Source organism: Macrotis lagotis, chromosome 2 (genome assembly GCF_037893015.1).
Source record: "Macrotis lagotis isolate mMagLag1 chromosome 2, bilby.v1.9.chrom.fasta, whole genome shotgun sequence".
NCBI lineage: Eukaryota > Metazoa > Chordata > Mammalia > Peramelemorphia > Peramelidae > Macrotis > Macrotis lagotis.
Window position 1 is genome coordinate 160,830,618 of NC_133659.1, and position 22,959 is coordinate 160,853,576.

Genomic DNA, 22,959 nt, shown 5'->3' on the forward strand with positions numbered 1-22,959 from the left:
GATCCAAGAAGGCCTAGGTTCAAGACCCCTATCAAATCCATCCTGATTTTGTAACCCAAGGCAAACTTCTTAACTCATAGGGCTCTAGGCAACTTTCTAAGACCAAAAGTTATTGAGAAGGTGCTGATCTCTGTTGGTGGAAGGATTTTCCTTACTTGGATATTACCTATTCTTGTAAAATTTGAGTTCTAGAACCTATCCTAATCTTTTCCAATAGGATTGTCTTTAAATTAGTAGTTATCCTTTCAGAAAGGGAACAAATCAAAGTTATACACTTGTATAACTTCTGTAAATACCCAGGGACTGTGAAATGTCAAGAAAAAGAGACAAAAAGAAGAGACACAAAGTATCTGATGCCAGTGACAATATGAATTAAAGAAAAAGTCCAGAACCCTGATGAATAAAAGCTTTAAACTAATATTACTTCACAGAGATCACATTCTAAGACTCTTCATTTCTTAATTCTAGACATTTCACTGTCTATCTTCCATAACTGGAAAGTTTTCCCTCATCTTTTTGCATGTTATCTCTCTCATTTAGACTGAAAATCTCAAAAGCAGGGGATTGTCTTTGAACTTTCTTTGTATCCCTAACTCTTACCACAGTGCCTGGTAGGTATTTAATAAATGTTTATTGACTGATTGACTAGAAATCTCAAACTCAATATGTCTTAAAAAGAACTCTGTATTTTTCTCTCCAAACCCATCTCTCTTCTGAATTTCTCTGTTAAAGGCACCATTTTTTTCAAGATTCCCAGGTTCATAACCTCAGCATTATTTTTAATTCTTCATTCTCCCTCACCTCTTGTCTTGACTCTTTCAATGGCCTCCCTACTGGTCTTCCTGTCTTAAGTCTCTCTTTGCTCTAGTTCATCATCCACACAGTTGAAAAAGTAATTTTTCTTAAGCACAGATGAGATCATGTACTCTTCTACTCAATAAATAAATAAAATTCTCTGGTTCTCTATTGCCTCTAGGATGAAATATAAATCCCTCTGACATTTAAAACCTTTTGCAACCAGTATCATTATTCACTACTCCCTTTACCTCAGACTTGTCTTCTATAAGAAGTCTTTCCCAATCTTCATTAATCTTAGCACCTTTCCTCTGAGATTATCTCCAATTTTTCCTATACATATCTTATTTGGACATAATTGTATGGATGCTGTCCTCTCATTAGAGTGTGTACCTCTGTAGAACAAAGACTTTTTTTTGCCTTCCTTTGTGTCTCCAGTGCTTTAGGACACTGCCTAGGAAATAGTAAGTGCTTAATAAATGCTTTCTGACTTAATTTCTCTGTGTGCCTCAAACAAGGTATTCCATCTCTGTGCCTTTACATTGGCCATCCTTCCATGCTTGGAATACATTCCTAATCTCTGCCTCATAAAGTCACTTCCTTCTAGTCAGTCCAAGCATCATATTCTATATAAAGCCTTCCTTGATGCCTTCCAATTTGCTAATACCTTTCTATCTAATCTTGTTTTCTTACTTTGGAATTATTTTCTTTATGTATTTTTATTCATTGCCGTATGTACATGTTTTCTTCCCAGATAGAACATAAACTCCTCTAGAGTAGGGATTGTTTCATTCTTTGTATTTGAATGTATTAAATTAAATTAGAGGTCATTAAATAAAAGCTAATTGGTGGAATGTCAAATTCATGGATAGTTCTAACCAAGGTCACAGCTACTGTTCTATAGAAAAAATAGGCTCTTTGAGCTCACTGGGACTTCTCAACAGGCGATAATAGTCATTTGACTGAATTTGTTCCCCCTTCTCTACCCAGATGATTTAAGAAGATCAATTCAGAACATTAAGCTTAGTAGTAGCCAAGTCTCTGAGAAATAGTTTAACCCAATGGGAAGAGAGCCCTGGGGCTGGAGTCAGAAAATCTGGGTTCAAATCCTGTCTGTGATTCTTACTACTTGTGTAAAAAAATCACTTAACTTCCCTAGTTCTCATTTCTTTCATTTGTAAAATGAAGGAGCTGGTCTAGGCAGTTTCTGAGGTCCCTTCCAGCTCTAACTCTATAGTGCTATATGCCCCCATGACAGTCCTTTAGGAGTCAGGGAAGGAATCCACTCTGGAGAAGTTTAGAAAGACTGGAAAATCAAGGAGGAACTAAAATCAATGACAATTCATTTTCATCATCTGAAAAATCAATAATTTGATTTGAGATCAGGGTAGTGAATTGTGAGTGTGGGCAGGGGGCGGACCCTCAGACAGAGATATAGATAGTGGCAGGGGAAAAAAGAGATAAGAACAGTCAGAGCAAGGCAGAGAGATATCTAGGAGAGAAGGGAGGAGTTTAAGAGGAAGAGCGTGGAGAAAGAAAGACAGTCCTTGAGAAAGAATCTCAGAGAGATAGAGAAAAGGAAAGGAGATGGAGATAGCAACAGAGGATAAGAAACAAAGAAAAGGCAGAAGAAAATAGGATAGGGAAAGGAGAGTGACATACAGAGAAAGGGAGGGGAAGAAAAAGAGGAAAGCAGACATAAAAAGACAAAAAATGGGAAACAATGTAAGTCAGAGAAAGAGAAACCACAGAATGAGATGCCTTCAGACTTTGAATTTAAGCAGAGGGGACTTTCCCCCATACACACCAAACACAGACACACACACACACACACACACACACACACACACACACACACACACACACATCACCTCTTGCAAGGCTCTCCTGACAGCTCTCTCTGTCCTTCCCCTCAATGTCCTGCTCTTCCAGACTCAGCCAGAAAGGGCTGGAATTGGGGAAGGGGGTAAAGAAAGGGGAGAGGAGGGGAGGGGAGGGGGAAATGACAGAGGCAGCTCTCTACTCTCTTCTTCCTTCCTCCACCTCCCCCTCACTCCTCCACTCTGTCTCTGGGCCCTGCCACACTCCAGCAGAAGCCATTACTGAGAACAAACTACCTTCTTGTCTCTGAGATGGGTCCCCGGGGCGGAAGGCAAATTGCCTGCCTCGTGCATAATAAACCGAGCGTGGAGAGACCGAGAGAAAGCTGACACTGGGGGACACAGCACAGAAGCAGTGGCAACCAGAGGAGGCAGTGGAGCAGGACCAGCCTAGGGAAGGGGTGCAGCAGAAGGGGAGGGGGGAGGCGCATGAACTCCCACTCTCGGCCCTCCTTTCCCACAATCCCCTCCAGTTTCCATTTGACATCTTTGCTCCAGGATTCAGTAGAGGGTGGGGAAGAGTTGGTTTGGGCCATCCTGAAGAACTTGGGGCATGAACCCTGGCTACTCATGGGATGATCTTAGAGGACTTTGAGGTTTTGTCCTGGCCCCTCTTCTCTTCTCTTCTCCCTCTACATTTGGTGATCTCATCAATTTTCATAGGTTCAATTATCATCTCTGTGCTGATGATTCTCTGGTCTGCTTATCTAGCCCTAACCTCTCTGCTGACCGCCAGTCTCATCTCTCCAGTTGCCTATTGAACTGACCAAACTGTCAACCCCCCAAAATACATTTATGGCTCCTGAGGTGATAATAATAGTCAGTCAGTCAGTCAATAAACATTTAGTTAGCACTTACCACTGTGCTACTTGAAAGAAAGGTTAAAAGATAGTTTTTCCTTTCATAGTCTAATGGAGTCAGCATATTACAGTGGAAAGAATATTTCTCAGAGGAGTCAAAGGACCTGGGTTTGAATCATGCCCTCTTTCTACTTTGTGACTCCAAAATATCATCTCTGGGCTCAACTTGTTTCAACTTTACAAGATAGGGGTGGGACCAGATGACCTCCCAGCTCAAATTCTGGGATCCTCCCTCCTCTGTCCCATTACTTCTATGCTACTCTGAGGACTTCCCTCCCCAGAAGACTCCAAGTTCAAAAACTAGAAAGGGCCTTAAAGATTATTACTCTTTACTACACAAATAACATATCTCTAACCTATCCTTGTCCTTAAAGAGCTTGCTTCCTAATGGAGAGACTCAGCTATCTATATAAGAAGCCCAGGTTAAAAATACAGAGAGGGGGGACAATCCCAGAAAGGAATACACAGATACGACTATCTTGATGTCTCTGATGAGAGAGTATGATGTTGGCTTGTCTTTCAGTGCCTTCATCTATTAGTCTTTCAATCAGTGACCTAGTGACTTTGGAATGGGACTCTGAATTCTGTACTACCTTTCTGCTGTAGCATGAGTCAGACCTCTCAAGCAACCCCCAAATGTCTAGACTTCCAGGGTAGAACCTTTTCTGTCTGAAACACTTTCTCTCGTTAGTTTTAACAAAGTCATTTAAGAGTCTTTGACTTCCATAGAGATCGTAAACCAAATGGTACCTGTGATCGCCTTGCCAGCCTTCTGCTGAGTGCCTAAGATGCTGGCATTTGGCCAGATCCAGAACACACATACACACACACACACACACACACACACACACACACACACAACACAAACATACAATTATTTTAATAAGTGAAAATGCTAGATTTTATTTCCATTTGTTTCCTGATCTTCCCTATGACTTTGTCTAAGTACTTTTGCTTCATTTCAAATTTCATGGTCAAGGTGTATAATATTGGGGTAGGGGTGGGACAAGGCTTCAGAAAAAGTGTGTGTTGTGTGTGTGTGTGTGTGTGTGTGTGTGTGTGTATGTTTGTGTGTGTTTGAAGGAGGAAGGAGATGAGAGGATGAAGAAGATTATAAGATTATAGAATCATAAAATTAGAAATGGACTGTGACTTTGAGATTATCCACTCCAACAAAAAACTGAGGTCCAGAAAAGAGAAGTCAGCTGGTTGCCCAAGTTCACACAAGGTCACATCATGGGGATAAATGTTACCTGTGTTCTAGACTCTAAATTGTGTTCCTTCCACGCCATCTTGATTGGAATAGTCTAAGTGAACTCTGATCACTATGCAATGACCACTTATTTACACCAGGCTCTGTGATCCAACAAAAAGAATGTCCAATTATCAGTTGAAATGTGTCTTTCAGAGAGTGAACAGGCTGTTGAGGGGTTTGGAAACCAGGCTACAAAGTGATTGCTTGAAGGAACTGTTATTACTGTGAAAAGAATACTAGATTTAATGTCAAGGGAGCTGGGTTCAAATCTCAGACATACGATTTGCTTAAGACTTATGTGACTCAACATGACTAATATGGAAATATGTTTAACATAGTTATACATGTGTAACCTGTACCAGATTACTCACTGTCAAAAAGAAAGGGGAAGAGATGGAAGGAGGGAGAAAAATGTGGAACTCAAAATCTTACAAAAAATTAATGTTGAAAACCATCTTTGTATATAGTTGCAAAAATAAATATTTTTTAAAAAAAGATTTATGTGACTTTGGGAAAGTCATTTCACTGCTTGACCTCAGTTTTCTTAAGTGTAAAATGATTGATTTAGAGTCTAAATTTTAGACTAAATGCCTTTAAGAGCCTTTCCAGCTCTTAAGTCTATGATACTGTTTAGCCCGAAGGAGATAACACTTAGGGGAGACATGCTAGTTATCTCCAAATATTTGAAGGGATGTCATGGAGAAGGATTAAATTTTTTTTTGCTCAATTATGATCCATGAATGTATGTAGATTGCAGAGAAACAGATTTTTGCTGTATAAAATGAAAATTTTGCTATTAATTAGAGCTGTCCCAGATTGATTTAGGAAGGGAAAATTTCCTCATTATTGGAGGTCTTCAAATGGAGGTTAAATGACCATTTGTTAAAAAAGTTTTTGAAGGAATTCTTGTTGATAAGTTCTCTTTTCTCACTCTTTGAAAGTGTGTTCAGAAATCTGAGTGCTTTTCTTGACTATTGAACTAACTTTCCATATGACCTTAGGCAAGTCACTTCACCTTTGGGACTCAGTTTTCTTGTTTGTAGAATGAGGGGATTGGACTAGTTTAATCACTAAAATCCTTCCTAGTTCAATAATGATATAATTCTACCATTATAATTTATTATTAAGGGTTCTTCTGTAACAAGTCAGCAAGGGTGGCCTCTGGCACTTACAGGAAGACATAAAAGGGCTTTGCACTCAAGCAGTAGATATGTAATAGGACTTAGACTTTCTGATGTGGGTACAGAAATGTTAGAGAAAGAGAGAAATCAGTTTATTGGAATAGACATTGAGGGGGAAAAATAAGCCTGAAGTTTAGGGAGTCAGGGGAGGTGGGGCAGCATGTAGTTTTGAGGCAAGGATGGGAACAAGGAATCAAGAAGCTCAACTTGTACAGGGGAGAAGGAAAAGACTACACAGAGAGCATTATTTGACAGACAGCTAAGGAAAGAAGGGAGAGAAAGAAGACAGAGAGATCTTTGTCCAGAAATAAGAATCATTCAGAAGTCAGGACAGAGGTTTCAAGAGATAAACTTGACTATATGACACTGGACAAAGCCCTAGAGTCAGAAGGACATGAATTCAAATCCAATTCAGCTCTGGAAAATCGAGAGAGAGAGAGAGAGAGAGAGAGAGAGAGAGAGAGAGAGAGAGAGAATTTTAACATTTTCAATATGTTTTACATACATTATCAATACAATGAAAGTGATCAGGGAAGCCTCTGGATTGTTTATTTTGAGGAACTTCTTATGGAGCTCAGCTTATACCCTGACAACTCTTTGAATTTTCTTTGAAATTCTAAACAACCCTGTATAGTACCTCAGTTTCCTCAACTGTAAAATGGAACAGTGATACCTGTAGCACTTAACTCATAGAATTGTTCTCAGGTCAACACCTACTCTGTTGGTCTTGAAAGATGCCTAGGGCATCGAGAAGTTGTGATTTGCCATGAGTCCCATAGCTAGGACATGCAAGTGGCAGAACTTGAATTCAGTTCTTCCCTGACTCTAAGACCAACTTTCAATCTGCTACACCTTAGCTACTTCACCTCATTTTATAGATAAAGAACTTGAGGTTTAAAGGGGGAAGGGACTTGCCCCAAATTACATAGTTGGCATATGATTTAAACACAGGTTTACTTCCAGTATTCTAAACTTCTATGTTTTGTAACTTGCAGGAAACCGTTGCAGAAATTTAAGGCGAAATTATCATTGATAGAAATGATATTTCAAAACTGAATTTCCTAACTTGTCTCTTTTGCTTGGTTTATTGAACTAGAGAATGTTCATGTCTGAATTGTGCCCCTGGAGTGTTGTAGAAAGAACTCTATTTGCATATCTGGTACAAGTGAGTTTGAGGTCCAGTCTGACAGTTAATAGCTATATGACCTTGGGCAATAAGTCATTTAGTCTCTCAGCCTCAGATTACTCATTTATATAATAAAGATAATAATAACAATAACAGTTAGTATTTAAATACTTTTTTATGGTTTTCAAAGCACCTTTATATGTGATACCTCATTGGAGCCTCTTTTAAACCTGTTAGTAGGTACTACTACTATTCCTATTTTGCAGGTAAGAAAAATTGTCAGGACTTATCTTAAATCTAAATTTAGCTATTTATCAAATTTTACAGTGTTATATAAATGTCAGTGGTTAATTTTAATAACAAAATCCTTCCCAAAATAAGACTTCCATAATTGGGCAGGGTACAGCAAAGCAATCAATATACTTTTAATCCTTAGAGAGGCAGCCTAGCATACTGGATAGAGAATTAGCATTGGAGTCCAGAAGTCTCAGGCTCGAAGACCTTTGACACATACTGACAAGTTGACTCTGAGCAAGTCATTAGGATTATAAATTAGCAAGGAATTGCCAATCTGCAAAAGTAAAGGGAAGGCATAGACCTTTCTGTGAACTCCCCCTACACTGATGAATTCTCATCTAAATTTTGTTTAATAATGCCTCTTAATATATCTTAAGATCATGTTATCATTCTTGGATTCCATCTCACTCTAGCAACTCATATGGAACCCATAGTTAACTAAAGACCTAAAATCTTTTCCATAATTGTTGCCTAGCCAAATGTTCCCTATCTCTTCTTGGGCAGCTACCCTGGCTTCCTTTAAATCTCACTTAAAATCCACCTTCTAAGCAAGAAGCCTTTCTCACTCCTCCTTAGTCTTAGTGCCTTGCCTCTGAGATTATCTCCAGTTTACTCTGTATTTATCTTATTTGTACATAGCTGTTTGCATGTGGTATTCCCCCTCTGGGTTTCTTGTGAGCAGGGACTTTATTTTACCTTTCTTTGAATCCCCATTGCATAACATAGTACCTACACGTAATAGATTTCTAATAAATGCTAGCTAATTGGTTGATTTTTTTTAACCTGACATAAAACTATACACATATCTCCATTAAATTTTATCTTATGAAATTTGGGCCAACATTCCAAATGTTTTATATCATTGGGCCCTGGAAATCAGTATTTTACCTCTCCTTCCTAGTTTCATACTACTTGCAAATTTGATGAAAATGCTATGTATTTATCCCTGCCACTGATTTAAAAAAAAAATATTAAATAGCACTGACACAAACACTGGAGACATAAATGACATAAGTAATTAATGACAATTTTCCAAGTCTAATTATTCAAGCAGTTCTAAAGCTACCTAACTATAGTATCATCCTGACCATGTCTTTGTCTTTTCCACATGAACAACATGATCAATTTTGTCAAAGATATTTCTCAAATCTGGGTCAACTATATCTATAACATCACCTCGATCTACTACGAGTCTAGTATGCCTGTCAGGAAAGAACATGGGGATAGTGTGGTATGACCTGTTCTTGATGAAGACATGCTGACTTCATGGTAAACAACGCACAAAGTGGTAAGCATCTCTTTTTATCAAGTACACTATCCATAGTGGTCCTGGTTATAGAAATAAATATGCAAAATTTTGAGATAATCCCTAAGAAGAGCCTGGGTCAAGGAGAAAGGAGATGTAGGAGGACAGAGGAGAAGTCTGGAGTATTTATCCATGGTCATTCCTACTCTTAGATCTGGGAACTCCTCTAGTGATTTGAAGAGGGGGATATGTGTTCAAATTCTATTTCTACTATTTACTAAGTGTGCAACCTTAGTTACTCCCTCTCTGGACTCAACTTTCTCATCTTTAAAATAAGATTGTATTAGATTAATGTTAAGGGCTTTTTTTTTAATAGCTCCAAAGCCTATGAAACTTTTGAAGCTATTGCAATGACTAAGATGAAGCATACTACCCATCTCAAAAGTAATGACAGATAAGCAATCATTCTCTCCTCCTCAGGGAAGCACCTCCCTTGCCCTGAGAAAACAGGAAGGGAAAGAGACTCAAAGAATTGTAAATAAAAGTCTCCACTTGGAACTATTACAAAAGCACATCAGGACAATTTTCTCAAATCGTGTTTAGCTCTGGGCATTACATTTTAGGAAGCACATTGTAAAGTTGGAAAGTGTTCAAAGCAGGATATCCTGGGTGGTGAGGTAGAAATGCTATATTTTAGACTAATGAAAGAACTATTATTATTATTTTACTAATAATAATAGCACTTATATAATGTTTTAATGTTTATAAAAACCATTTATTGGTTTATAAAACAATATATATATATATATTTAAAAATCACATTTGATACAAAAATCTTTTGAAGTTTGTGCTATTATTTCTCCCATTTTAAAGAAGGGGAGGCTGAGAGAGGTTAAATTACTTGTATCCAGTCATCTATGTAATAAGTATTTGAAGATTTTTAACATTCTGTTTCCTAAATCTAAGTCCAGAGTACCCTCCATTGTACAATCTAACTGCCTAGGAATTAAAGCCTAGTAAGGAGAATCGGGATATTGGAACTCTAGGAAAAAAATGTATCAAATTACTAATAATTAGAGAAATATAAATTAAAGCAACTCTGAATTTCTTCCTCTTACCCATTAGACCAGCGATAAAAAAAATGACAAAAATAGGAAAATGACAATAAGTGTGTGAAAATAAATTTATTAATATACTCTTGGTGGAGCTATCATTTGATCTGGTCATTCTAGAAAGCTATTTGAAAATAATGCTCCAAATTGTCCACAACCTTAACCCAGCAATACCACTACTAGACTTGTACCCCAAAGAAATCAAAGGAGGAGGAAAAAAAGACTCATGTTCAAAACTATTTATAGTAGCAAAAAGCTAGAAATTAAGGAGGTAGATATAACTAAATAAATTATGGTATATGAATATAATATAATATTATTGAACCTTGAGAAATGATGAAATGGATAGCTTCAGAGAGAACAGGGAAAATCTGTATGAATTGATTCAGAGTGAAATAAACAGAATTCATACTGCCCACCAGTTTTAAATGGACTTAAAATATAGAATGAGACATACCGTCTTGGACATAATCAACATGGAAATTTATTTTGTTGGACTATATGTAAGGTTTCCATTTTCATTTTTATTATTTTATGGGGAATAAGAGAATAAGAAAGTAAATGCTTCTTTAAAAATCTAATAATAACCTTGATTTTTCCACTAGGAGATAAAAAGAGGAAAAATCATTTCTTAAAATTAATATGATAGGGGCAGCTAGTGAATAAAGCACCATTCCTGGAGTCAGGAGGACCTGAGTTCAAATTTGACCTCAGACACTTAATAATTGCCTAGCTGTGTGACCTTGGGCAAGTTACGTAATCCCATTGCCTTAAATAATAAAAAAAATTTTAATGATATGATAGGTTTCTCATAAGGAATAAGATTTACTTTGCTGTTGTTTTGGTGGGGTTCCAGAGGCAATAACTAGGAATAGTGAATGAAAGTAACAAGTGGTAGATTTATTTCCAGTAGATTTATTTCCATAGAAGATGGAATTTCTACCTTCAATCCCTCTTCCCACCATCACCAAAAACTTAAAATTTTCCAGTTCTGAAATGGGCTGCTTCCGTAGTTGGTGAGCTCTCTGTTGTATAAGGGAAGGAATGATGACTTTGGAATTAGGAGAACTCTTTGAATTCCAGTCCTGACATTTACTAGCTCTGTGATCATGACAAATATCTATAAGCCTCAGTTTCCTCTTGTAAAAATGGGGTCACAAAACCAGAAATTCAGGTGCTTAAAATTTTTTTCAGAATATTGAGTCCATTCTTCACTCATTTTACAAGTAAGGAAATTGAAATCCAAAGAGGTTCAATGGCTTGGTCAAAATTACAGGAAAATAGCAAGACAGTATTCATTTGGGTCCTCTGACTTTTCCCCTCCTTTCTCCTCTTCCCTCCCCCAATCCAGCACTGTTTCCACTAAATAATAATGCTATACTACCTACTTCATAGGGTTATTATAGGGAAAGTACTTTGTAAACCTTAAAGCACAATATAAATGTGAGTTATTATCATTATTATTCCCATTGCTGGAAGTTTTGGCTGCATAGCCATCTGTCAGGTGTGTTATCAAAGGGGATCCTGGCCTCAGAAGGGGAAGCTGATCCTCAAAGGTCCCATTCACTGCTTAGATTCTTTAAGTCTCCTGTCACTTTATAGAGAAAGAAACAGCAACAAAAAACAAGTGGTGACACAGCTGTTGGTCAATAGCTGAGAGGAAGATGAGCTGAGAGAGAAGCCTTCCCAAACCTGAAGATCCATACCACTTGGTGACCTGGCTCTCTTGGGAAAGAAAACACAGTGTCTGTTTGAAATTTGGAGACAGAAGACAACAGATGGGCTATGCGGCAAGGGTGTTGGAGCATGAACTCAAAGCTTAAAAAAAATGAAATATTCCCCAATTTACAAACAAATACAGGATGTGTTTGTGCAGCTGCCACAAGAGAGCAGTGCTGTATGGAGAAAGAAGAGAAAGAAGTGGGGGGAGGGAAGGAGGGGGAGAGAGAGAGAGAGAGAGAGAGAGAGAGAGAGAGAGATAGAGAGAGAGAGAGAGACAGAGAGATTCTGCTCAATTCTGGAAGTTGATGGTTTCTTTCTTCCTGGGAGGTCACCTCTGCTATTGCTAATTACAATGAAAGAGGGAAATAAACTTCAAATGAGCTTGGATAAAATGAGCTTCCTTTGCTCCTCTGATTACTGCTCCAAGAGGTACAGGCACCTGGGTTATAGGGGAAAGGCAGGAAGGCATGACCATTGACTAGAAGATGCTATATAGAGATATTAGGGATTGAGATTTCTAGGAAGTTATGAATATGTTTTAGAAGATAGCTCAGAAATTATCTAATTCAACCCTCTCCTCTCCTTCAACCCTCTCCCTCATTTTACAAATTGAAATAATGAAAGTCAGGGAGAGTATTAGAATTGGATGCCATGATTTGAAAGGTCCTTTTCCAACTTCAGAGTTCACTGGCCCCTTTTTAAAATCCTCCCCGCCTTACTCAAGTCTCTCTCTAAACAAAAATCTGGAATAATATGCCTTTAGGCCAGGATACTGTACTTTGGTAGCTACTGAAAAGGAAGAACTTTTGGACTTTCTAACATGGACTGGGGCTAACCTAGTAGAGTGAGAAAATAGGGATTCTTGTTAAATGCTGAATATTCATTCCAATTAATGAAGAAAGGGCATTTTTAGTTTTAGCAACCCATACTAAATGCTCATTCTTCTCTTACACATCATGAGATAATAGGATTCAGAGCTAAAATGGGTCTGATTGTCCAACTCTTTCATTTTACGTATATAATAAACAGGAGAAATATTTTTCTATTGTCAAACAACTAGTCAATAACAGAACCAAGGTTCAAACTCAGGTCCCCAGGTTCCAATGACATTGGTTTCAGCATTTCCTTTAAGGCAGAATAACCCTCCTAAATCATAGCAAAGTCTAAAATATTAATGTATGCCAGAATTTCTACTGCTGTTTTTTTAATGGCATACTCTTTCAAGGATAAAACTTGATATTTTTAAAAAAGGATGATTTGGAAATGGTGATTTAGAATGCCCAAAGCCTTCTCCAAGGGGACTTTCAAGTTTTCTTGTCTTGAGTTCACTCTTCAACCACTACTTGATGTGAATGAGTTGTAGGAGTTCTGACAATGACAGAGCAACCCTCAAAGGAAAAGTTAGGTGGTGCAGTGAAGACTAGAGCATTCATGGTCGATAAGATTCCTCTTCATGGGTTCAAATCCAGTCTCTGACACATACTAACAGTATGTCCCTGGGCAAGTTACTTCCTCCTGATTGCCTCCATTTTCTCATCTGTAAAATGAGCTGCAGAAGGAAATGACAGCACATTCCAGTATCTTTGCAAAAATTATGAGGACTTGGGACATAACTGAGAAAACAACTTAACAACAAAACTGAAGGGAAAGCTGCTAGTAGGGTAAAAGAATTAAAGATTCACCCAGAGGCCACTCTAAAACACACTATATAAAACAGTGACTGGTTCTTACCATTGTCATCCTCTCCCCATCCTCCATAAACACACACACACACACACACACACACACACAAAACACACTCAATAAATTCTGGAGACTCTCTATTATCTCCAAGATCAAGTATAAAATTCTGTTTGACTTTTTTTTAGGTTTTTTGCAAGGCAATGGGGATAAGTGGCTTGCCCAAGGCCACACAGCTAGGTAATTATTAAGTGTCTGAGACTCTGTTTGACTTTTAAAGTCATTAAACACTTGATCCCTTCCTATCTTGTAGTCTATGATCAAGTGATATAGGACAACACCCTATCTTCCCCACCATTGATACTGGACAACACATCTCCTGACTTTGGGCATTTTCATTCTCTACTTTCTTGTCTCAAATTTCTGATTTCCCTGCTAAAAATTCTACCTTCTGGAGCAACTAGGTGGATGGAGTCAGAAGGATCTGAATTCAAATTCAACCTTGGGCACTTTCTAACTGTGAGACCCTGGACAAATCACAACTCCAAGTGCCTCAAAAAATAAAATTCTATCTTCTGCAAGAAGCATTAGGGTTCTCCTTAATATTAGTGCTTTGCCTTTGCTTTAATTTCTAATTTATCCTGAACATATCTTGTTTGTACATAGCTGTTTGTATACTGTTCCCCATTTCCCCCTCCTCCCTTTTTCTTATGAGATCCTTGAGGACTAGGAATGTTTTTGCCTATTGTATTCATAGATCTTGGTACTCTGCCTGAAACATAGTAAGCCTGAAATATAGTAAGCATTTAATAAATGCTTGTGGATTTGACCATTTTTTGCCTTTTTCTATTTTATCTCTTACTCTACTTAGTTGATGATAGATATATTGATGACTCACCACAATAATAAGGAAAGCAAAAACAGTTGACCTTTATATGGTGCTTATGATGTTCTTCATATAAGTTGTTACATCTAAGCACATCTCTTACCAGTATGGTCATTTCCTCTGAGAAAAAAAAAAAACATTGTTTGAAGCAAATGAAAGAGAAGGTGGCAGATGAATTCATATATTATCCATCCTCCACATATAATTCATATGAACTACATGTGCTTTAAGCCCATATACACTTATATTTCAGTCTTATTATGTCATTCTTTTCAAAGCATTTTCACTTTCCCTCAAACCCTCTCTTCCCTGTGAAATCAGGGATAAGACACTTGGTTTCACTGCCTCAGAAAAGTGAAGATTTCCAGTTCAAGAAACCTCCATGGTTCTCATGGGTTATGTGAAAGTGAATATTTGTGTTTTCCTTAGGTTAAGTTCAAAAGGAAGGAGTCAAAGTAACTTTAATCCTGAGCCTAAATATTATTTTTTTAATTATTTATTTTAGATTAATTTTTAGTTAACAAATTTTCTCTCTTCTACCCCACCAGCCGCCATTGGGGGGGGAACCTTTTAACAAATATGCAAAGTCAACTAAACCAAATTCCTCCATTAGGCACGTCCAAAAAATGTCTCATTCTGTACCCTGAGTTTATCACCTCTCTGTCAGGAGGTGGGTAATATCTCCATCATCAGTCCTCTGGAATCATAACTTGACTTTTGTTGTGTTGATCATCATTCTTAAGGCTTTCAAAGTTGTTTGTTTTTAATAGTGTTGTTCTTGCATAAATTACTTTTCTTATTCTACACACCACCCTGTATCAGCTCATAGGAGTCTTCCCAGGGTTGACTGAAACTACCTTTTTCATCATTTCTCATTGTGAGCTTAAGAATTCTAATAGACTGTTTTAGAATTGAAAGATTATCTGAGACTTCTAATAGAGATTATTTCAGAGTTTTAATAGAGATTAGCTCACAATTCTAGAAATATTTAAGAAATTAAAGCATACCTCTTGAAAGAAGACATGATGGAGATAAGAAATAACTAGGTTGTGAATGCTCCTTAACTCTCTCAAGTAGTAGGTTTTAAGTCCCCTATCATGTCCTGTTTGTTTGTATTTAACTAAAATATCTTCATCTTTATAAATCCAGTTTGTTGACACACTGTAAAACTATTGTAAGTGATGTTTGTGCTTTGAAAAAGTTGATCTATCAGTTCCAGTCAAAATGGGAATGATCCCTTAAACTCTCTCAATCTCATTTTGCACTGTGAAGGTTGAAAAACCTGTAGGAATCATGTCCAGAGAGTAATGAGTGAACTGTTTGTTGCTGAATCCTTTTGCTTAGATTCTATTTGTGAGGAACATCATAGCCAAGAACCATGATGGGCTTGTTAGATGACCTTTGGAGGCCCTTACAATTCAAAATTCTAACATTGTTTTAGAATTCTAAGAGCTTGTCACTTGCAGGATTATAAATCAGAGGGGGGACCCATTTTAAAGATGAGGAAATTGAAGTCTAAATAAATTAAGACTTACTCAAGTTGTAAATATTAAAAATGGGGCAAGCTAAATGTTGTAGTGGATAGAGCACTAGACATGGGGTAAGGAAGACCTGAACTCAAATTTGACCTTGCTCAAGACTAGTTGTGTGACACTGAGAAAGTCATTTGACCTCTCTGTACCTTAATTTCATCATTTTTAATACAAGAATAATAATAGCACCTATGTGTTGGGGTTGCTGTGATTATCAAATAACATTTTTAGAGCACTTCACAAAAATAAAGCCCCATATAAATGCAAGCTAAATATAATTATTGCTGGTGAGACTTAAACCCAGGACTCTTCCTACTACTGTTGTATCCTGGAAATGAAGAATGTTTAATTCATTTTTTCCTTGGGCTCTTAATGATTCCAAAGTTTGGCCCTTGAAGGTCAAGACTGCTGATATGATAGAATCAATATTTTTCCTTAGGTTTTTGCAAGGCAATGGGGTTAAGTGGATTGCCCAAGGCCACACAGCTAGGTAATTATTAAGTGTTTGAGGCTGGATTTGAAATCAGGTGCTCCTGACTCCAGGGCCGGTGCTCTATCCACTGCGCCACCTAGCCACCCCAGAATCAATAGTTTTTAAGAAACAGCCAAAATGAAAACCAACCAACCAAACAACAACAACAACCAAAAACACAAGCCTTCTCCATGGCTTATAACTCATAAGGTACAGAGTACTAGAATATTATCCTTTAAATCTCCATTTGATAAACTCTAGAGTCCCTAAATCTAGAATGATTCACAAAGAATCAACTTTTACAGAAACTCTTTTCCCCACATATGACAAATACACAATTTGGCACAATTTTTCTTTTTTTTTTTAACATTTATATTTATATATATAAAAAATTAAATATATATAATATATAGTGTGTTTAAGACTAAAAATATAGTACATAATATTTAAAAAAAAGGAAAATGAAAAAGGCAGAATAGGAAAAGGTGTGAGGGATGCACAGATACACATTGCTAAAAATCTACCATGGTTTATCCTAACAAAAATAATATATTTTTTCTCTTTTCTTATCATCATGGATCCATTTGTTTAACACTGAGGACCTGGGGAAGGAATTTCAACTTTTACAGTCAGGGAACAAGTATGCAAACTTGATAAGAAGCTTAGACCAAAATGGCTACCATAGCTCTGATTCTCTATTTTGTGTGTGTGATTGGAGGCCAACTCTTTTAGGTTGCTATTGCTAATGAGATTGTATGAGGAGCTAGACTCCCCCTTTCTAGGTGAAATTGAATTCTGGGTGCATGGCAACAGGAAATCTCCAGATGTGTAAAGCATTGGGTGGGGGGTGGGGGTGGAGTGTCCTCAGTGCATTGATTCTATTGGGAGGATCATAGCACATTAGCACCTCCTGAAATAGAGCCAATGAGAGGGTCCAGAGAAAAAGTCAGGAGGCGAGCAAAGAATAATTAACAGTTATATGCAGGTGATTATTATTATTACTGTTATTATTTTTAAGGGCAGATTCGTACCAGGACTGCCCAGTATGGCCTGTGACTTCTCTGCAGCAATTATTTCTCCAGGGATAGGACCTGAAGCTCACTCACAGTGATGCAAGGAAGCAAGATTTCCCCCCTCCCCCTTTAAAAAAATTCTGGAATCTTCCCAACCCAGTTCAACCAACCCCCAGTTAATCCCAAAGTTCATCTTGGTTGATCAGAAGGAACATAGTTGTGGCCAATGGAACCTAAGAGAGTGGAATGGCTTGTAGTGGACACTGTTGGGACATATTTAAGAGTGGGAAACACCATTATGACATAGGGGTGGGGGAGGCAGTCAAGGAATGGGAAGGATAGAGAATGTTAAATTTCTTTTCTCACCTCTTAACAAAAATAAAACTTTTCAAATTACAATACACCTGTGCATTTCAATTCTTCATAATCCCTACCCCAAAGTTCATGGGGAAAGGGGCTTTATAAATTCCATCTAGGCAATTCCCTCCATTATACATCAGAAGGGCCAACAGAGGCACAGAGAGGTGTGGTGATATCCAAGGTTGCACAGTGAAGGGGAGGAGAGACATTAAATTTCTGAGAGGAAAACACCATAATAAGGGTCATGATCTAGAAAACTGGACCCAAGAATTAGAATGACTAGTGAAAGTGGGAGAGAACATGCAAAATGAGGACTCATCCAAATCATGTGAGTCTTTTAGATGTCAAACTAGATTACTCAGCTCCCCAGTTGAAGCTTTTAAGCAAGCCTGAATGAAACACATTTGAAATCTACATGGATTAAACAAATTGGAGGACTGCCTACTTGCCACTTTAGGGAGTCCGAACATTAGAGGAAAAAGATCTCACAATCATGTGTCCTGGAATTTCCACTGTGCTTTTCCCCCCATGCAGAACACTGAAACAAGATGAAGAAAACTCCCCTAGAAATCTTAGAGAAAAGAAGTTTTTTTTTTCCATTTGGGCTTGAGAGCAGTTATATTTCTTGAGGATAAAACAGAGAGACTAATGTTCCCTTTCCTCTCCCCAAAATGGAATATGGTGAAACAAAGATCACATCCACCATGCCTTTATCTCCTAATACCTATCCTATACATAGTCTATCTTTGAACATATCCACCCATGGATTTGACTGGGAGATTTAAAGGGGTTCAAGATTCAAGATAGTGACAGGGTTAACATTGAACTCCCCTCAGTACAATAATATAAAGTACCCTTCTCTTCCCCTAACCAACTTGGGACAGAGTGCTTGTCCAAAGATATCACAACCCCTACCAAAAGCACAAGTGAAATGGTCTCAAGATCTAAAATTGTACAAAAGCTATAAAATTCCCTTTCTTCCTGCTGCCAATTTTCTCCTATTATCAGCTCTTCTGTTCTCCTTTTATATCTTCTCTAATAGAGAGGTCATTGTTGCTTTACTTCACCTTTGCAAAAGGAGACCACGACAGGTCCTTGACCTCAAAGTTAGAAACTTCTGCCTAGAGTAGGTCATTCTAAGGGTCATTTGAGGAAGTGAAAGCAACAAAGGAGTAGATTATTTAAGGAGGAAGAAGGAGAATTTCCTGGGTTAAATAGGAAGAAGAATAATCTGGAGCTGGAGAATGCAAGTGCATCAAAAACTCACTAGATAAGTCACCTCTGAGCTTTAGTGCGGTTTCTGCTTCCCTCCTCCCCCCCACATTGACTCAGACCCCACTTTCTTCAAGAGGTTTCAAGAGCCCATCAAATTACTCACACTTCCCTGGGGCTTCCTCCACTCCTATTACCCAGCCAGAGTTTAGGAAATATAGTAAAAGAGGCTAACATTTGAGTTGAACAGAGAAAACATTGGGAACTCAGCCTGGAAAGAAGGGAAATAGATACATTTTTTGACATGTCTTCATTGGTCACTCTTAAACCAAAGAGTGGCTTTTTCAATTTAAAAAAATATCTAATCTATCAAATTATTTTCAGATTTGGATCATCTAGGATCTCTGGATTTTTTGGAAATACATTTTTGACATGTCTTCATTGGTCACTCTTAAACCAAAGAGGAATACCCTTTGGCTTTTTCAATTTAAAAAAATATCTAATCTATCAAATTATTTTCAGATTTGGATCATCTAGGATCTCTGGATTTTTTCCCTCCTTTAGCCCAGATGTAATCTTCCTAGAAAACTTTCCTCATGAACAACTTCAAAGGAAGTTAACTTTTAGATGGAGAAGTTTGGAACTCATCAGATAAATACAATATGTGACCCACCCCAACCAAGCATCTTCCTTGAACTGATTAATCTATATTTTTGTAGTCAGAGCCTACTTCATAAGTAGAATTCTGTCCTTACACAGGAGAGGTTGGGTGAATGTCATCCCACAGACCCATCCATAAGGGTGTTGATGGCGCGTAGCTGATGAGCATGTAGCTCGTTAACATGAACAGGATTAATGAACAGTGACCACCAAAAAAGAAGCACAGTGCATTTTGGGAAATAATCTATGGGAAACAGACCAGAGGCTCTACAGCTGCTTCTCCTCTCCAAAAATAATATGAGTAGTCCTACCTTTAATTTCTTTTGGAGGGGTGGGGGCTTGAAGAGAGTCTAAGCCTACTCTCCCAGCTCCTATTCTTTGGTTAGAAGGGTAGAGACTGAAGGAGAGGTCCCAGGTAGAGAGAGACCAGAAAACTTAGAGAGTCTGGGAATGGGGAATGAGGTTTCTTTTTTAGAATTCTATCACCTAAAGCAGGGGTGAGGAACCTGTTTTGTGCCAAGAGCCATTTGGATATTTATAACATCATACATGGGCCATACAAAATTATCAACTTAAAAATTAGCCTGCTATATTTGGTCAAACAATTAATTCACCCCTAAAAAGCTTCTAGGTTTATTGAATTTTGGGTCTCACCTGTGGCTGCTGTGGCAACACCAAACCAAATGATTTTGTTGGTCTCATATGGCCCACAGGGGGACATTCCCCACCCCTGACCTAAAGGAACATATGTTCTCCCTTAGGTATTAATCTCTCTTCCTATTAATCTCAATCCTTCTAGGAGGATTAGTCAGGGGCACCTGGCTTCCACCAACAGAGTGGTCAACAAAAGTTTCATGTTCAAGGCACTGAAAGTAGACTAAAGGTTCTGGCTGAGCCAGGAGAAACAAACAAAAGACACAGCAAAAAAACCCATCTGAGGATATTCCCCGGCAGTTCCTACCCTAGTCTTCCTAACCATTTTTTTCCAGATCATGGCAACTTAACCTGTGAGTGACAGGTTCCACTGCCTGAATAAATAAGTATTCAAAGTGCTTGGAGATTGGAAGTATAATGGATAATGCCCATTCCTGAGTGAGAAAAAGAGGCCATTTTTGTCCATCTGGGCTTCTGGCTTTCTTCTCCTTCTCTTCTCTATTGGGGCTTACATTTGGGAGGGCACCTTTTTTGGAGATAGTTTCATTATTGTTATTTTTGTTTTCTGAAATTTGTGAAAATACTGGCTCTTGGTTGCCCCCCCCCCCCCACATTATCTTGGTCTGTTGCTTAGCACCCTTTTCCCATCCAGAGACAAAGACAAAGTAGGGTATGGGTAGGTAGAGATGAGGTTGATGGTGATGGTAATGAGGTGGGTGGTAGTGGGAAGACCGAGAGGTTGGGACTCCTCCTGGTGCCAATTCTAGATATTGCACCAAAGACACTATCCCCCTTTGCTGGTGAATTAAGACGGGGTTTCAGATGTTTTCTCTATTGTCCTTTGAATCATTGACTGTTCTGCTAGGCTGAGGATTTGCTGGTGGCAACAGGCCTAAGCATCACCTATTGATGAACCCTATTACTCCTTTACAATGGTCTTTCCATCATACCATGCTGTCTCTCTAAAGGAGGGTGCGGGGCTGGATAACGATATACTAGGGAATTCTAGCTCCTCATGAAGGGGACAGAACACAGAAGCAGCAGCAGTGGCCAGTTGCAGGAATATTTGGGTTCTGCTTGAACTTGACTATATTTGAAGTTGCAACCAGGATCACTCTCAAACTAGGACATGAGCTTCTTTGAACAGACTCCATATCAGGGTAGGGCAAATTCAGGGTGTGAGGGCAAGTGGCAGGGGGCCCAACCAGGAGCTTTTGACCTAAGTCTCATTATTGGTGTTATGCCTGTCTTTCCCCAATGAGGATTACCCTAGCCTACAGCATGGCCACTCCTGCTCGGTATCCCCTTTCCTCTCAATCAAGATCCCCACTTCAAGGGAGATAAGAGGGATGGGGGAACAAAAAGATAGAGACAGAGACACACACCAAGAACAAAACTTAACTCTCTGTCACTTCCCCAACCTCTACTCTCCCTACCTCCATATTGGGGGCTCGAGAGAGATGTAGGAGTAGGGAATGGGGCAGACCAAAAAGGAAAAATCTCCCCAAGGAAAAAGAGCAGGATAGTCCCAAGTGTTCAGGATTTGAAGCACCATCCTTGGGATAGGGGGTGTTTCAGACACATACTCTCCTCCCCACCCAACAGCAGTGGGGAGAGAGCTGGGGTAGGAGTTGAAGGTGAGGGAAAGATAGGTTCAAGACGGAAGCAAACGGCAATGCCCCTGAATATCAGGGAACAGTCAAGAGAGCCTTCTCCTCTGCCCTGCAGAGACACCCACCCCAGGCTCCCTACACATGAGTCTGCATCCTTTGCTGGAACCTCTGGCCATAGTCTGAGTGCTGGGATGTGTAGGAGAAGCGAGTAGCTGTGGCATACTTGCCGATGGGGTCATAAGCCTCATAGGGGGTCCGCTCCAACCCTGGGGGAGGGGGTTGAGGGTAGCCAAGCCGGTAAGTAGGGTAGTTGGCTGCCCCAGGGAAGGGATGGGGGCCAAATTTCTCATAGTTCTCATAGGAGAGTTGGTTGGCTTGCTCACCTCCACCTGGGGGTGGAGGACCAGGGGCAGGGGGTTCAGGGCCATAGTCGGGTGCAGGGCCCCTGGTGTAGGTGCTGAGTTGGGCATAACCGCTGGCATGAGAGAGACGAGAGGAGGGGCGGGCATCAAAGCGGGCAGGGCCTGGTGCTCGGTAGTCAGCGTAGAGGACAGCTCGGGAAGAGGGGCGGTCTTCATGTGCTCGGACATTGTAGTAGCCATTGGTGGGGTCCTAGAACATGAGGAGGGAGAAAAGAAACAGGTACAGTTAGAGAGAAACTTTCCCTTAGCACTTGGTACCCAATGCCTATCACCTGGCCTAGCCTCTCCCAACACCTCCCCCATATCTGGGTCATGTTCCCAGTGCCTACTCTGACCTACTCCATATCTCACCTGAGAGCTCCAACTAGGGCAAGATGGTGAGGACTCTGTCTCAGGGTTCCAAAATGGAGAAAATGCTAAGGACACTTAAATTCCTTTAGCAGTGTGGAAACAACTTAACTTAGAATTGACCTATCAAAAAACTAAACTAGAAAGCTCCCAGATATTTTACACTTTTTTTTTGCATTTGGCTGATGTTACCATTGGAGAGACTTCAATGTGTCCTGGGGTCCCATCTCCCACTCACCCACCTCATCCCTCAGTTTCAAATGAATTTTTCTTTAAGAGTTAATTTTGGGTCACTTCCTACACAGCTTCCCCTAGGCATAAAAATTGATAGCTACAGATCTGACTCATATCCCTTATTCCACCACCTCCCCATCTCCACCGCCCTGACCCTGCCAATTCCGGGACTCCCACTCCAGACCTTCATCTCATACTCTTCTCTGGTGTCAATAGTGTCGCAGCGAAGGTCCTGTTTCAGATCCACATCATCCTTAAATGACTATGGGGACAGGAGAGTAGATGGGAATAAGAGGTTAAGTAATAAAAGGCAAAGGGCCATGCCCCTTCTGCTAATGAAGTGGTGGCAAGTGCCCAGTATTGGAAGTCAGGAGACCTGGTCCTTGGTCTGCTCCCAAA

The 22,959-nt window shown here is 39.2% G+C and overlaps 1 protein-coding gene across 3 annotated transcripts in view; it reads right to left on the minus strand.

The window, feature by feature from the left end:
* Nucleotides 1-21,327: 21,327 nt before the first annotated feature.
* The window catches only part of KIRREL1 (kirre like nephrin family adhesion molecule 1), a 164,412-nt gene continuing 162,780 nt past the window's right edge, over nucleotides 21,328-22,959 (minus strand). The window contains exons 14-15 of one of the 3 annotated variants that reach the window (XM_074223138.1): nucleotides 22,745-22,822; nucleotides 21,328-22,168 (exon numbers count right to left, since the gene is read on the minus strand). In XM_074223138.1, the coding sequence (XP_074079239.1) occupies nucleotides 21,692-22,168; nucleotides 22,745-22,822 (555 nt within the window). In that variant the 3' untranslated portion in view covers nucleotides 21,328-21,691. Of the gene's footprint in view, nucleotides 22,169-22,714; nucleotides 22,823-22,959 lie in introns of all 3 variants that reach the window. The other 2 variants (XM_074223137.1, XM_074223139.1) reach the window with 2 other exon arrangements.